The sequence below is a fragment of the Brachionichthys hirsutus genome, chromosome 8, assembly GCF_040956055.1.
Source record: "Brachionichthys hirsutus isolate HB-005 chromosome 8, CSIRO-AGI_Bhir_v1, whole genome shotgun sequence".
In the NCBI taxonomy this organism is placed as follows: domain Eukaryota; kingdom Metazoa; phylum Chordata; class Actinopteri; order Lophiiformes; family Brachionichthyidae; genus Brachionichthys; species Brachionichthys hirsutus.
In genome coordinates this window covers 373,504-388,674 of record NC_090904.1, presented here as the reverse complement: position 1 = coordinate 388,674, position 15,171 = coordinate 373,504, and the positions used below count along the sequence as shown (strand labels likewise).

General features: G+C 52.0%; 2 protein-coding genes across 2 annotated transcripts; one reads left to right on the top strand and one right to left on the bottom strand.

Moving 5' to 3' along the window:
- Window positions 1–704: 704 nt before the first annotated feature.
- On the bottom strand, window positions 705–4,759 carry LOC137898532 (activin receptor type-1B-like). The gene is made up of 9 exons (XM_068742576.1): window positions 4,693–4,759; window positions 3,628–3,873; window positions 2,414–2,680; window positions 2,105–2,335; window positions 1,875–2,042; window positions 1,407–1,563; window positions 1,207–1,331; window positions 1,007–1,137; window positions 705–830 (listed from the first exon to the last, which is right to left on the bottom strand). The coding sequence occupies exons 1-9, from the start codon at window positions 4,757–4,759 to the stop codon at window positions 705–707; spliced, it is 1,518 nt and encodes a 505-aa protein (XP_068598677.1).
- A 3,430-nt stretch (window positions 4,760–8,189) lies between these two features.
- Window positions 8,190–14,211, top strand: arhgef25b (Rho guanine nucleotide exchange factor (GEF) 25b). Its single transcript, XM_068741973.1, has 14 exons — window positions 8,190–8,283; window positions 9,624–10,057; window positions 11,177–11,304; window positions 11,459–11,525; window positions 11,635–11,738; window positions 11,827–11,896; window positions 12,289–12,378; window positions 12,459–12,551; window positions 12,644–12,694; window positions 12,805–12,882; window positions 12,949–13,140; window positions 13,228–13,405; window positions 13,908–14,047; window positions 14,122–14,211. Exons 1-14 carry the CDS (start codon window positions 8,190–8,192, stop codon window positions 14,209–14,211), a joined length of 1,809 nt encoding a protein of 602 aa, XP_068598074.1.
- The last annotated feature ends 960 nt before the right edge of the window (window positions 14,212–15,171 follow it).

Here is a 15,171-nt window from a genome sequence, read left to right as displayed (position 1 = left end):
ACAGCACGAGCTGCTGCAAATTAAATCCGGTTAAACCCGGTTTGTCTGTGAGCCCGGAACAGTGTGGTCTCTCCAGGGTCACGGGACGGTCAACGGTCTGGCTGCTGGTGTGTGGAGCCAGCATCCGTTGCTCTGCAGCGACACCCGTCCCTACATTCTAGTGACATTTGCTTAAGAGGGTTCTAAAGCTACACAAACTAAAACTCCAATGATTGACAAGCAGAAGGAAAACCTGAGGTTTGTAACAGCGACGTGGTTCGTGGTCCAAAGCCGGGTCACGTTGGGCAAGGCGTCCCAATTCTGCAGGGACACGGAAGTCTCGGGAGTCCTTGCTGAATGTCAACGCGTCTCAACAGCCGACGCCCGAATCACACAGCTGTCGTCGATGAAATCCCTTCACCATCACTCACAAGACCAAATCATTTCAAAGAGGAGGAGGAACACTCCCCACCCCGCCAGCCCCGCCCCCTTTCAAGGACAAAAGAAGCTAAAGTTGATCAAAGACACTTTTCAATCTGTCCTATTTTGCACTGCGTACAGGTGACAGAGGAACTCCAGGAGCCTCGCGGGTCTCCCGGTCCTGCAGGAAGGAACGAAGGTTCCGGTCGGGCAGCCGTCGCTGAGCGAGGTAGGGCGTGTCGCGAAGTCGAGCGGCTTCGGGGGAGGAATGGTCGTGTGACTCGTGGTCTTCTCTCAGCGCAGACTCACACCTTCATGTCCTCGTGGACGCTGAGCTGGGACAGCGTCTTTTTAACACGCAGAGCCGTCAGGCGGGCGGCTTCATTCGCGTACCAACACTCCCTCATGATTTTACCCATAACCCGCAAAGTCTGGAACAGAAGTGGGGAGACAAGAAGAGTAAGAGTTTACAGCAGAGAATGAGTCGCCACGACGACGATATAAATGATGCCGTTCCAACCCTGAGCTCCAGGTGCTCAAGTCTCCGAACAGTCTCATGTGTAACACGATTAGTAATAAGATCTGAGATGAGTTTTTATTTCTATACCTCGTAGCTCTGCCACCAATTGGGTATGTTGGGGCGTAGCTTTTGGTCGCACACCAACCTCCTCATCTCCTCCACGGAGGGGTCAGAAGGTACGAGCTCGTAGTAGGGCAGTTGGTACTCCTCAAGAGCCCCTAAAAACACAGGGCAATGACAAGGTCACTGCTGCCCCGCTACGGACGGGCAGTAAAGCCGAGCCTGACCTCCACCGCTGCAGCGGCGTGCCACCTCCCAGTAGACCAGCCCCAGGGCGTAGATGTCTGCACATTTGAACGAGTCAAAGTGTCTCATATTGATAGTCTCATCCAGAACCTCCGGAGCCATGTACCTGTACGCGTGAAAACACAGGATTATGGGATATTCTGAGAGGGTGGGTCGGCGGCTGACGGGGTGTGGCACCGACCTCTTGGTGCCCACTCTCTGATTGGGTGCGATATCAATCGTGTCTGTCGCAGAGTCGTGACGGACGGCCAAGCCCAGGTCGGCGATGGCACAAGAGCAGTTCCTCTTCACAAGGATGTTCTTGGACTTCAGGTCTCTGTGGGCGATGCCAGGCTTCCCTACCAAAAGCAGCGCACGTGTCACCGGTCTGGACTCATGCACAACGCACAAGCTCATGGGCATGGATGATGAGAAACAGAAGTGAGGTTTGTTCTCACTTGCTCTTGGGTTTTAAGCAAATAACTGAAAACTGCTTTCAAGAACAGACGACAGATCTCATCACACATTACAAATGAGGTTCTGCACGCCGTTTACTCTCCAGACGGATGTCGGGACCACACACGACCTGTTGGCGGTACCTGAGGCGGGCTGGTCCCGGGATACGCAGAACGTTTACTGCTTTGCACATCAAACATCAATGAGAAACTACCTTGAGTTCCCAGGATCTCCATGTGCAGATGTGCCAGGCCGCTGGCGGCGGACAGGGCCAGCCGGACCATCCCTTCAGGGGTGACGGAGCAGCGGTTCAGGTAGTCGAACAGGGAGCCGTGCTCGTGGTAATCCGACACCAACCACAGCTGGGTCCACGTGCCGTTATCTGAGAGAGACCAGACGTGAGATCCACGACCTCCAGCACGTCGAGTGGACTCGGGTTTGCACCTTTATTGTCGGCAGCGATGAAGCCCAGGATGTTCTCATGGCGCAGCATGATGGTCTGGTATATCTCAGCCTCACGGAACCAGGAGCGCTCCTCCCTGGATGAGAAGATCTTTACCGCTACGTCTCCGCCTCGCCAACGCCCTCTCCAGACCTCCCCGAAGCGCCCCTTGCCAATGATCTCTTGGAGGACGATTGTTCGGGCCACGGTCCGCTGGACGAACAGAGGGAGGCCTGCTCACGGGGGACGGGAACAGAAGGAGAGTCACGGGCAGCCGGAGCCAGCGGGGGGGCCTCGTGCAGGACACTGACCCGAGCCTGACCCCGATGTGGACAGGTCGTATATGAGGTCCTGCAGGCTCTTGTCTTTTGCCAGGCACAGGTTGTCACAGGAGGGGTCCTCCACGTCCAGCCGTTGCCTGTGGCTGTACGCCCTCTGGTGGACCTGGAGGAGGAACGCGGCCCCCAGCAGCAGCAGACACAGCAGCACCAGAGGGCCTGCGATCACAGCTACGAGTTCCAGCAACCCCCACGTCCCAGCAGGGCCATAGCCCCCCTCCGGGCCCGCCTGAGCTGTAGCTAGGAGAGAAGCGTGGAGAGTTAACGGCCTAACGCTCTGGCTGCGCTCCCTGATGAGCCGGTTATCGATCATTTCCAGTTCTCTGGCTCATTGATCTGCAGTGAGGGGTCCGTTTACTCCTGATGGGGGTTCCGTTTCTCACCATCGATTTAGAGAAAGGATTTCGTTTGTTGATTTAAAAGAAAATCTGCCTGGCTGATCAGATCAATGATCGACTACCTTCCAGGATCACCGGACCAGAACACGCATGAAGGGCGAACGATGCAGTTTTTCCACATATCTCTTTCATAGTGTGCAGAGGAGGAAATCTGCACTCGGACTCGAGTCAGAGACGCAAGCAAAGACATTCCGTGTCAAAATACGAGTCGTTTGTTCAGACCAGGCTGGTAAAGAACTGCTTCAGGATGAGAACTTCAGCAGAGTTGCTCTTTGTTCATGGCGGGGGCGGATAGCGTCCAGTTCTGAAGCACCATGAGTCACTAAAGTTAGCACAGACGCTAGTCCTGGAGACACCATCACCCCCAGACCTGGAGACACCATCACCTCCAGACCTGGAGACACCATCACCCCCAGGCCTGGAGACACCATCACCCCCAGACCTGGAGACACCATCACCCCCAGACCTGGAGACACCATCACCCCCAAACCTGGAGACACCATCACCCCCAGACCTGGAGACACCATCACCCCCAGGCCTGGAGACACCATCACCCCCAGACCTGGAGACACCATCACCCCCAGACCTGGAGACACCATCACCCCCAGACCTGGAGACACCATCACCCCCAAACCTGGAGACACCATCACCCCCAGACCTGGAGACACCATCACCCCCAGACCTGGAGACTGAGCGATGGAAGCGCTTCGGACATGTTACTCTTTCAAAGCATGTTGGAGGTTCTGCTTCTGCCCACGCAGGTGATGGTGCGGGACACTCCCTTCTCACCTGAGGGCACCTGAAGGTCGATGCTGTTGCAGTAGTCGCTGTAGCAGCAGTGGATGTTGAGCAGGCCCTCTGCACTGCGGCAGTAGAACGGCTGTCCAGGGGGCTCCAGCTTGTCCCGGGAGATGCAGATCCGGGTGTGCTGCTCTTCACCATTGATGAAGGAGGTGGAGGCCATGCAGGCGCCGTCGGTCTCACACTGGGAGCCGGTCTTCTGACACGGGGCCGTCGTGCAGTTACACCGGAGCGCTGCAGAGGCAGAAGGAGCAACACCGGCGGTGGAATTAAAAACACGACTTGATCTGCAGGGTGCGACGTCAATAATTAACGGAACACGCGAGCGAATGTAAGAGCAACGGTTATTTCATTAAACCCCAAATAATAAGGACAATAAGTAGTCATCTTCTGTCACACCAGTGGGTGGCGTGTCGCCGTCTACAGATGGCAGAACGAGGAGTTCCTTGTGTGGGAGGCAAGAAAAGGTTCAACGAGAACGTGAAGTAATAAAATCATTGAAAAACGAGAAGCAACGTGCTGACTGGGGGGGGGGGGGGGGGGTGGTGATCGTATGTAACAACAGTTAAACCGATCAAGTCATTTGATTAGGACGAGACTGATCCAGGGAAATGGAAGATCGTTTTTATAATCTATTAGAAAAACAATAAAGAAAGAAGCTGGTTAAACAGGAAATGAGACTGACATGAGAGACGTGACGTCGACGTCACCGGCCAATTCAATCGATTACTTTGGTTCACAGAGCGGTGAAGAATGCATCGATCTAGTCAGGCGGGATACTAAACGCAGCAGTTAGGGGTGATCAAAAGGATCTTTAACTCTCTTACATTCATGCTTTAGTTAGAACTAGATCACGATTTAACAGAACTCTCCGAAGTTAACGTTTTATACTTTAGGGGAAATCACAATAAAATGAATCAGCTAATATTTAAATCAAAGCGAGGCTTTCTTATCGGTATAACACTAAATAGAAATGCTCTGTTAGCTAGCTAAGCTGGCTAACGTTAGCTCACGGTCGGCTAGCCGCTCCGAGCCTATGAGCGAGTTACTCACCCCCACAAGCCCCGAACAGAACCACGGGGACGGCCAAGGCGGCTAACGACGTCCGTAGGCTAGCCATGATCAATCAATTCCCGGGTCATCACATCAACGCATTGAGCTAGTTAGCATTAGCTGCAGCTCGATGCGAAGACTGCTAACCAGGCTAACCAGGCTAACCAGGCTAACCGGGCTCAGGCAGCGTTTACTAATAGTTCTGACCAGCAGGCATGAGGACAACGAGGACAACGAGGACAACGGAGACGCGTCCTGCTGTCAACCTGGACAACAGAAAGCGTGCCGGCACCTTCAAAGGTGCTGTCTGTCAGCGGCGGTCCTACGGTCGCAACTTTGGGGGGGCCCAGCCCCAAGAGGTGGGAGAGATGTTTGTTATAACTGCACGAAATAGATTAACATTAAAATAATTAACGATTGAAAAGGTCTAATGCTGCCTGTCCTGTATTTAATGCTGAAGAAAGTTTCTGAGAAGAGATCTGAGATCATCTCCAAATTCATTAGTAGTCTGGAGGAATAACTTCTCATTTAGAACTGAGGCGAAAAGAGGGACAGTGAAGGTTAGACGTTTTGGAGACAAGGTCAGAGACCAGACTTCGATGGTTTGGACATGTCCAGAGGAGAGACAGGGACGATGCAAAGGACAGGGCTAGAGGACGACCTGGGAGAAGAGACATGGACGTAGTGAGGGAGGACATGAGAGTGGCTGGGGAGGACGATGCAAAGGACAGGGTGAGGTGGAGACGGTTGGGTTGCTGTGGCCTGCGTCTGCTACAAATGCCTCAGAGGACAAGAAGACAGGACAGTAGCAGTAAATTGTTGCTCCTTTCCTCTCTCTTCACCTCCAGAAAGGAGAACAGTGGAGGGCGGAGCTCTTTATTTGTAGTTATAAATTAAGTTATAATAATTACTCTTTGTGGGCTGACATCATTTTTGACAGACACGCCCACACACACACACACACGTCTATGGAAGCAGTGGGTGTGGCTGTGAGTTCAGTGACTGACTGGATCAGCACCTGAAAGCATGGCCAAGTTCGGCGGGCCGGCTTAAGAAGCACAGCGGGCCGTGTATGGCCCCCGGGCCTTAGTTTGCCTATGCCTGATTTGGTCCTGAAACTAATAATCACTAATAACTGCGCCTTCAATCTTCAGGAATGTACAGATGATAACATCTGAGAAGGAGGCTTTTGGTTTCACTGCAGGACAGTCCAGTCCCTGATGAGCCCTGGGGGGGGGGGGGGGGCTCCGTGGACACTGGAATGGTCTCAGTCAGACGTGACTGGACCCGTCTGGACAGACCGACCAGCCTCAGTACAGGAACGCTCCTGTGCTGAACGGCACGGCTACCTGCGTGTCAGACGCACCGGCTGAGATCTTTGTTTCTGTGTTTCTCACAGAAATCAAAGGATTGACTGAATTTAGGCGAGAGGGAGAATCTGGGAGAAGTTCTGTTACCGACTGGACAACGGCTGACTCTTCAGGACAGGTGATGGGAATGACGCACGTAAACTCGGGGTCCCTTATTTATTGGTTCGTTATCTGCGTGCTGTCATTTCTGCATTTATTCCTCCGTGTCAGATGATCTGTCTTTGTTAGCTGAAAACATTCAAGCTGCTTTCTGTTGTTTAGGATTATAGATTTGTCTCGATTGGAAGTCCAGTTAACGATGACACTTGTTTGCTGCTGCGCATTCCTGATCAGATTCATCCTCTCACAGAAAGCAGCTCTGATACGAGAACGGGCTGCTTAATTCACTCTGTCTGCCTCCCTCTGACAGTCACAGAATAGGACGTTCAATATCGTACATTACTCTTCTGCTAAATTATTTTTCACGTTTCTGTTACGTTAAAACTATTTTATTGTGATTCCCCTTCAAATCCAAGACGATTGGGTTTATCCTGATGACGTGGATTACATTTGAACATTAAGAACGTTGATTATTGAAGTATTTTTCTCTCATGCCTGTACGATGGATTTCAGCCGGCCAGCGGACCATGAAGCCTGGCGTGGGGGCAGGATGCAGAGGTGGGGGCTGTCCTCAGGAAGTACTGACAAAATCATGAATTACACATGTCAAATGCTAAAACCAGCAGTAATGAGATATATAATCTTGATGATCAATTAGGCGTCTGCACGCTCACATACACACACATGCATTCGTGCATTGTGGGGCGAGAAGTGCTTTTTCAGCTCAGAGATCATCATGTTAGTTTTTAAAAGCTTAACTCAGAGGCAAAGAGCATTTTAATATTGTTATGGCTGTAATCTGGATTGAGATTCCAGGGTTGTGCTCGTCGACCTGTGACCTAAATGTGCACGTGTGGGTGTGGCTGTGAAACGTGTGTGTTCCACACAGACGGGCTGTATGAGGGACACATTTTACCCTTCTTCTTTAACTAACTCCGTGTTTGGGCCCATATTAGTTTTTGAATTAATCTCCTTGAATCAGGCACATCTGGCCAGCTGTGCTGAACCTCTGCTTTGAGGTGAAATCCAACCCTCCACCTCAATGTCTTGTGTTGTACTTCTACAAGTACTTTGGTATCTATTGCTTAAAAACGGGCTTATCTCTGCTAACCTTTCCTCACTCCATCCGTTATTGATCGATAGTGATCTACTAGAGAGAAGCAGAGCGAGAAGAAATGGAGAGAGACGGAGAGCAGAGAGATCAATTAGTGCAGCAGCACAACATGTGAGCGCCCCACAGCCCCTCCCCCCCTCATCACAGCCCCTCCCACCCTCCTCCCTCATCACAGCCCCTCATCACAGCCCCTCCTCCCTCATCACAGCCCCTCCCCCCTCATCACAGCCCCTCCCCCCTCATCACAGCCCCTCCCACCCTCCTCCCTCATCACAGCCCCTCCCCCCTCATCACAGCCCCTCCCACCCTCCTCCCTCATCACAGCCCCTTCCCTCCTCCATCACAGCTCCTCCCACCCCCATCACAGCCCCTCCCCCCCTCATCACAGCTCCTCCTCCCCTCATCACAGCCCCTCCTCCCTCATCACAGCCCCTCCCCCCCTCATCACAGCCCCTCCCCCCTCATCACAGCCCCTCCCCCCTCATCACAGCCCCTTCCCCCCTCACCACAGCCCCTCCCCCCTCATTACAGCCCCTCCCCCTCATCACAGCCCCTCCTCCCTCATCACAGCCCCTCCCCCCTCATCACAGCCCCTCCCCCCCTCATTACAGCCCCTCCCCCCCTCATCACAGCCCCTCCTCCTTCATTACAGCTCCTCCCACCCTCATCCCAGCCCCTCCTCCCCCATCACAGCCCCTCCCACCCTCCTCCTTGCCCACTATGTGACCACACAGGGATGCTTTTGGAGAGAGTATCACAGCGGTTTCTACTCGGATGAGGATGAGGAACATGGCCGCAGAGCTCCCATCCTCCCACCCCCCCAGCTATAACCCCCGGAGGAGCGTGTGCATGTTCTGAGTGCGTCCATCCAGCATGATGCCTGGCTCCGGTAGCCGGGATTCTGGTAGACCACTATGAGAGGGGGTCACCCCCAGCGAGGGTGTGGGTGTCGCAACCTGTTCAGGAAACTGCTCAACAGATGTGGATGCTGCTTTGTGGGACTTGGAGGTATGTGGATGCTCTGCAGGAGGAACTCTGCTGCTGCTGGGGCGTTACCTTTGTTGTGTAACGACGTATCGTCATCATACACTTTAAATACTGGAAGTAATACCAAGTAACGGCATTTCTTCTTCTCTGTTTTCATCGCCTCGCTTTTTGCCGTATACGTTGTTAGACGTTGATTCGCTGGCGTGATCCGAAACAAACAAAGGCGGGCCGTATGTTCACTGAACAGCTCCTATCTTCCATGTCCTCCTGCTTCTCTGTGCCTGTGGCAGCGGGCCTTTATTTTCCTCCATTTTAACCTTCAAAGTTGATCTTGATTTAAGTCAAACATCTAAAGCATAATAGGTTCCTTCGGCAGCACATTCGGAGCGTGCTCATTTGACGCAGTAGGCTGCTGCTGAGGATTACTGCATTGATTACGGCAGTAATCCTCAGATCCCGGACCCGGACCCGGACCAGTAACCCTAACGCTGCTGAGTCTGTGGAGGAATCAATCAACCAACTCCACCTCGGGTTGGGCTCGTTGATGGTCATCCAGAACATCTCCAACATGCCGCCGGTGTGGTCCCAGTCAGGTTTCCCCAGCTGTGGCATTTGTGCAGATGTTTTCAGACATTTATTTTCTTCCCGGCGTGCATATTGGGTGGGTTAGTTTCATTCATCCATTCATTTCAGGTTTAGTTGGATGAAGGCATCGTAGAGACAACACTTCTCACAAGAATCAGTGTCTCCGATCCTTTTATTTTGAAAATGACCATAAAAACTGTCCACAAAGAGATGAACAACCGGATTCAAACTAGAGCAAAGGCCCAACAGGAAGAGAAGACGGCAGCTTTTAAGCCAATGGTATGACTGGGTTCGATCCCGCTAACGCTGGTTCCACAGAACAGAGATCTCTGCTCTACTCAGACTGTTAAAGGCCGAGCACGTAGCGTTAGAACCTACAAACGGGATGTCAGCCATTCCTTCAGTTCCTGGCAAAGACCGTTTGTGGCGTTTATTCAGGTAGTTAATTGTCTCCGGTAAGGTGACGATGGGGGGTCGACCCAGCAGAAGGACTGAGGACGGTCCTCAGTCTGAATTCAAGACGCATTATTTCCTCTGAAAATGGTCAATCTCACACATATCTTTGGAACGGTTCAGGCGTAAACCTTTAAAGGTCATTATTGACCTCTTTCTCTTAAAGAGTCTTTTCTTGGTCATTTAGCATTTCTAATGGTTTACAACAGGAAGTAGCTGCAGCTTCTACAGTTACAGGAACAGGAAGTAGAAATCTGTCCGCAGCACCAGAACTCGCTGCTGTGGTTTAACGCCATTCCTTTCCCTCTTTCTGTTCCTCTCAGCAGCGGAGACGTACTCTGGGGCGGGCACTGACGGCAGTGCCCCCCCATCGGTGGGCTCTGTGCCCCACCAGGCCTCAGGCGGCTCCAGCCCCTGCTCGCGCTCCTCGTCTGGAGGCCCACGGCACCCTGTCAGTGCTCTCAAGAAGTGGCTCGCCAACCCGGTCCGTAAGCCGAGCGCTGATCCCAGAGCAGCAGTGGGAAAGGTCGAGAAGCAGATTCACCTGCCAGACAAGGGGCCGGTGCCGCCGCTCGCTTCACACGCTGAAACTCGGCCGAGGCCTCTGGAACCACAGAAGGACGACGCCATGCTGCCTTCTGGAGACACGGTGACACCAACCAGACGCCCAGGTGCTCCGGTGGAGACATCCTGCAAGGTGAAGTCTGGTAACTGTTCTATAGCGCTACTCCAGGGACGCCCGAGCTCCTCTTCATGTGTGACCCATCAGGGGACGCTCTCTCAGGCTCGCAATTCCTCCAGAACAGGCTGAGCCTAAAGTTGGGCTTTCAAAACACTGCTCAGTTGTTGCACAGAAATATTATATAATATTGATGGATGCACATTTAAAGAGCTGCATTTGATTATTAATGTTGGTGCACCGGTATAAGAAGCGTTTTGGTGTAGCTGGTTAATACTTCTTGTAGAAGACAGGTATGGTGTGTGTCTGCTGCCCCGTGTGGTCAATGTGAGTATAGCTTGGGAGTGGGTGTGCCTGTGGGCGTGTATGAGGTTTGAAAGGTGCGCACACACCTGGGACACGGAGCTCGGGGAGAGGCGGTAATTTGTGTTGACTGCTTTTACCCGCTTTATCTTTATTTAATGGTTTATTTTCATCAATCCATGATTCATCTATGCAAGATGTTTTTCTGCCTTTGTTCATCGCCGGCGCCGCCGAACTTTGGTCTCCAATAAACGCATCCATCATCCATCATCCATCCATCCATCATCCATCCATCCATCATCCATCCATCCATCATCCATCCATCATCCATCATCCATCATCCATCCATCCATCATCCATCATCCATCATCCATCCATCCATCATCCATCCATCCATCATCCATCCATCCATCATCCATCCATCATCCATCATCCATCATCCAACCATCCATTCATCATCCATCCATCATCATGAAGATAAGAAGCGTGATACTCGAGTAAATGTAATGAAGATAAGAAGCGAGATACTCGAGTAAATGTAATGAGGATAAGAAGCGAGATACTCGAGTAAATGTAATGAAGATAAGAAGCGAGATACTCGAGTAAATGTAATGAAGATAAGAAGCGTGATACTCGAGTAAATGTAATGAGGATAAGAAGCGAGATACTCGAGTAAATGTAATGAGGATAAGAAGCGTGATACTCGAGTAAATGTAATGAAGATAAGAAGCGTGATACTCGAGTAAATGTAATGAAGATAAGAAGCGAGATACTCGAGTAAATGTAATGAAGATAAGAAGCGAGATACTCGAGTAAATGTATTCTTCACTCTGCTTCTCCGGGTGACTTCCTGTCTGTCTCCTCTTTGTGTAAAGCTTTACTCTCATCCTTCAGAGTCAGAGATCAAGCATCAACTCTCTCCATGGGGGGGGGGGCTGGCCTGTGACTGGGGACTCATGCAGCCGGTGGTCTGCTGCGGCCGAGAGTGACGACGAGCGGAGCGTCGCCTTAGGGAAGAGCGTGTAAGCGTCAAACTCTCACAGCTGTTTCCACTGATTGTGCTATTTACGCGATGCTAAGCTACGTGACACCTGGATGTAGCTTAGCATCGCGTCTCAGCTGACCTGTATTTATCCTACGAACATTCTCCTGATTGTTTAAGCATCGTTCTCTCAGGTACGTGCTGAGGGAGCTGATCGAGACGGAGAGGCTGTATGTGGAAGATCTGGGACTCGTAGTGCAGGTGTGTCTCCAGCCACACGATGAAATGCATCCTGGGATGTCCTTGTTTTCCTTTGACACGATTAGGTGTGTGTGTGTGTGTGTGTGTGTGTGGTTGTGTGTGTGTGTAGGGCTACATGGCCACCATGGCCAATCAGGGAGTTCCGGAGGACATGAAGGAGAAGGACAGGATTGTGTTCGGGAACATCCTGCAGATCTACGACTGGCATAAGAAGTGAGTCGGAGACGTTCCGTCTCGTCGTGTCTCAGCTCGTCTTGTCCCTCCTGTCCCTCCTCTGATGACTGCTGCCTGACCTTCACAGTTATTTCCTGGGAGAGCTGGAGCGCTGTGTGGCTGATCCAGACAGCCTGGCCCAGCTCTTCATCAAGCACGTGAGTAAGAGCTGGTTCTGCACCGACAAACTGAATCCGGTTTAAGTGAGTCTCAAAGGGAAAGGAGTGAGAGTCTCGAGCCGCATCAATTAAATATAAATACAACAGAGAAAAATGTGTTCAAACAGTGCAGCATTAGAATAAAAATAAATACTGTATATACAATACATTTGTGCAAAAGTAATACATAAAAAAGTTGTATATCTTTATTTGTATTAATTCTGTTTCCAACAATATTCAAAAAATACATTGCTGCGGTTCCAGCTCGCCCTCTGTGTAGCATGGTCAAGTGAGCTACGGCTAATTAAATGATTGTTTCTCAGTCACTGGAACTATTTAATGAACTTAAACTCCCAAAAAGTCAAGACAACAGAAAGACGTTTGATTCCCAGGAACGCCGGCTCCACATGTACGTCGTTTACTGTCAGAACAAACCCAAATCTGAGCACATCGTCTCGGAGTACATCGAGACGTACTTTGAGGTGAGTGAACTTCCAAACGTCTCCACACATGCTAATCTTATTGGTTTGGAATGGGAGCTGCCTCTTCTGCTTCCTGGCAGGCGCTCAGGCAGCAGCTGGGCCACCGGCTGCAGCTCAACGACCTGCTCATCAAGCCTGTTCAGAGGATCACCAAGTATCAGCTGCTGCTGAAGGTCTGCCGTGCTAGCTACACGCTGCTATACCGGTACTGCGTTCCTTCACTCGCTAAAACCCAACTGACCCTCCTCTCTGCTTGGCCCCCGAGGATTTCCTGAAGTACTACAGCAAAGCTGGAGAAGATGTTGAGGAGCTGCAGGTACTGCGTTCGCCTGAGTGCGGACGACCTCTTTGATAACAGCCAACGACTGTGGTAATGTTGCGAATCGTAAACCTCCACCTTTCCCTCCTCGCTCCTCCTTCCACCAGAGGGCAGTGGAGGTGATGTGTTTTGTGCCGAAGCGTTGCAATGACATGATGAATGTGGGCCGGCTTCAAGGTTTCGAGGTGAGATATGGATTTTTCATCGCAGTCAAACTTCCGGCCGACGACAACGTCCTGTTGCCGTTTCAGGGGAAGCTCACCGCTCAGGGGAAGCTGCTCCAGCAGGATACCTTCTCTGTCAGTGAGCAGGAAACGGGCGTCCTGTCCAAAGCCAAGGAGAGGCGGGTTTTTCTGTTTGAGCAAACGGTCCTTTTCAGCGAGCCCGTTGAGAAGAAAAAAGGCTTCTCTTTGCCAGCGTACACTTTTAAAAACAGCATTAAGGTGCGCAAAACTGCTTTCACCGCGAAACGTTTGATGTCCAAACACATTTGCTGCGTGTTTTCTGAACTACGTCTCTGGTCCCTTCAGGTCAGCTGTTTAGGCGTGGAAGAGCACTCTGAGGATCCGTGCTTCGTCGTCCTGACCTCCCGCAGGCCTGACAGCAGCGTGGCGCGCTTCATCATGCAGGCGTCGTCGCCGCAGATACGGCAGGCTTGGCTGGATGACGTGGTCCAGATCCTAGAGACGCAAAGGAACTTCCTTAATGGTACCAGAGCCACGCCGGCTAGAGCTCGGTACCAGAGCTCAGTACTCCCAGAGCCACGCGGGTAGAGCTCGGTACCAGAGCTCAGTACTCCCAGAGCCACGCCGGGTAGAGCTCGGTACCAGAGCTCAGTACTCCCAGAGCCACGCCGGGTAGAGCTCGGTACCAGAGCTCAGTACTCCCAGAGCCACGCGGGTAGAGCTCGGTACCAGAGCTCAGTACTCCCAGAGCCACGCCGGGTAGAGCTCGGTACCAGAGCTCAGTACTCCCAGAGCCACGCGGGTAGAGCTCGGTACCAGAGCTCAGTACTCCCAGAGCCACGCGGGTAGAGCTCGGTACCAGAGCTCAGTACTCCCAGAGCCACGCGGGTAGAGCTCGGTACCAGAGCTCAGTACTCCCAGAGCCACGCGGGTAGAGCTCGGTACCAGAGCTCAGTACTCCCAGAGCCACGCGGGTAGAGCTCGGTTCATTTGAGTCATGTGACTTCCCTTTGTCTCCACCGCAGCCCTTCAGTCTCCAATAGAGTATCAACGCAGGGAAAGTAAATCAAGCGACCTCGGCGTGAACACTCCTCACCCGTCTGCATCGATGGACCGACGGCATCCGTCCGGTCGGCTGCCTCAACACAGCCCGGCCTCAGAGACGGTGAGCGTGCAGCAACGGCCCCCGCTCATCGGTTGTGTTTGTCCAACGCGTTCTACTTCTGTTCCTCTCTTCAGGTTTCTAATCCTCAAGCTCCTCCTCCACTCTCCTCCCACCAACAACTGGGTTTGTCCACAGCAGAGAGACACGCCCAGCAGCTAGCGTAGCATGCAGGTACACGACAGCGTTCATCCATTCATCCATTCATCCATTCATCTTCTCAACCGCTTTGGCTGTTACCGGGCCGTAGATCCAGATCCAGATCACCATGCGGATCCGGATCACCATGTGGATCCGGATCACCATGCGGATCCAGATCACCAGGTGGATCCGGATCACCATGTGGATCCGGATCACCATGCGGATCCGGATCACCATGCGGATCCGGATCACCATGCGGATCCAGATCACCATGCGGATCCAGATCACCATGCGGATCCAGATCACCATGCGGATCCGGATCACCATGCGGATCCGGATCACCATGTGGACGCTGGAGATCTTACCTCAACCTCAAATTGAGAACGTTCCAACGTGTTCACGTCGTTCTCCTTCTTAGCATTTACACCTTATGAAATGAAAAGTAATTCCTTTGTGTGATTCTGTGTCTCAAAGGGTGTGGCCCCCCCAGCATTCAGGAAACCAGCTCAAACCGGAGCTCAGAGCGGTGAAGTTAGCGCGTCCAGGACGCCACGGCAGAGACGCTGTCTGCATTGTCTCTGTCCATCTTGAACTGATGTCTTCAGCCGTTGTCCTTCCTTGACCTCTCCTTCAGGTGCCACTCTTTAGGCTTATTTTGACCTTGTATAATCATTTAATGTTAGATTGTGCATTCTGTGCATAAACACACAACAGCGCACGGCGAGAGAGGCGAGACGAGAAGCAGCGTTGTGGTTCTGAATCACCATGGAAACGGCTTCATTTTGTATCTGTATGAATGGATTACCTTTTCCAGTGAATATTTTGATAACGGACTAATTCCACATCCGTCCCCCGTGAAGGGGATTTCAAACGATGCCTCCTTGAGTCCAGCTGCAGGTTGTTCCCTGTGGGGGGGCTGTTTTAGCCACGCCATTGTTAAAGCGTTATCTGAGCCAAACACATCAAAGAGATGAATACGACGCTTT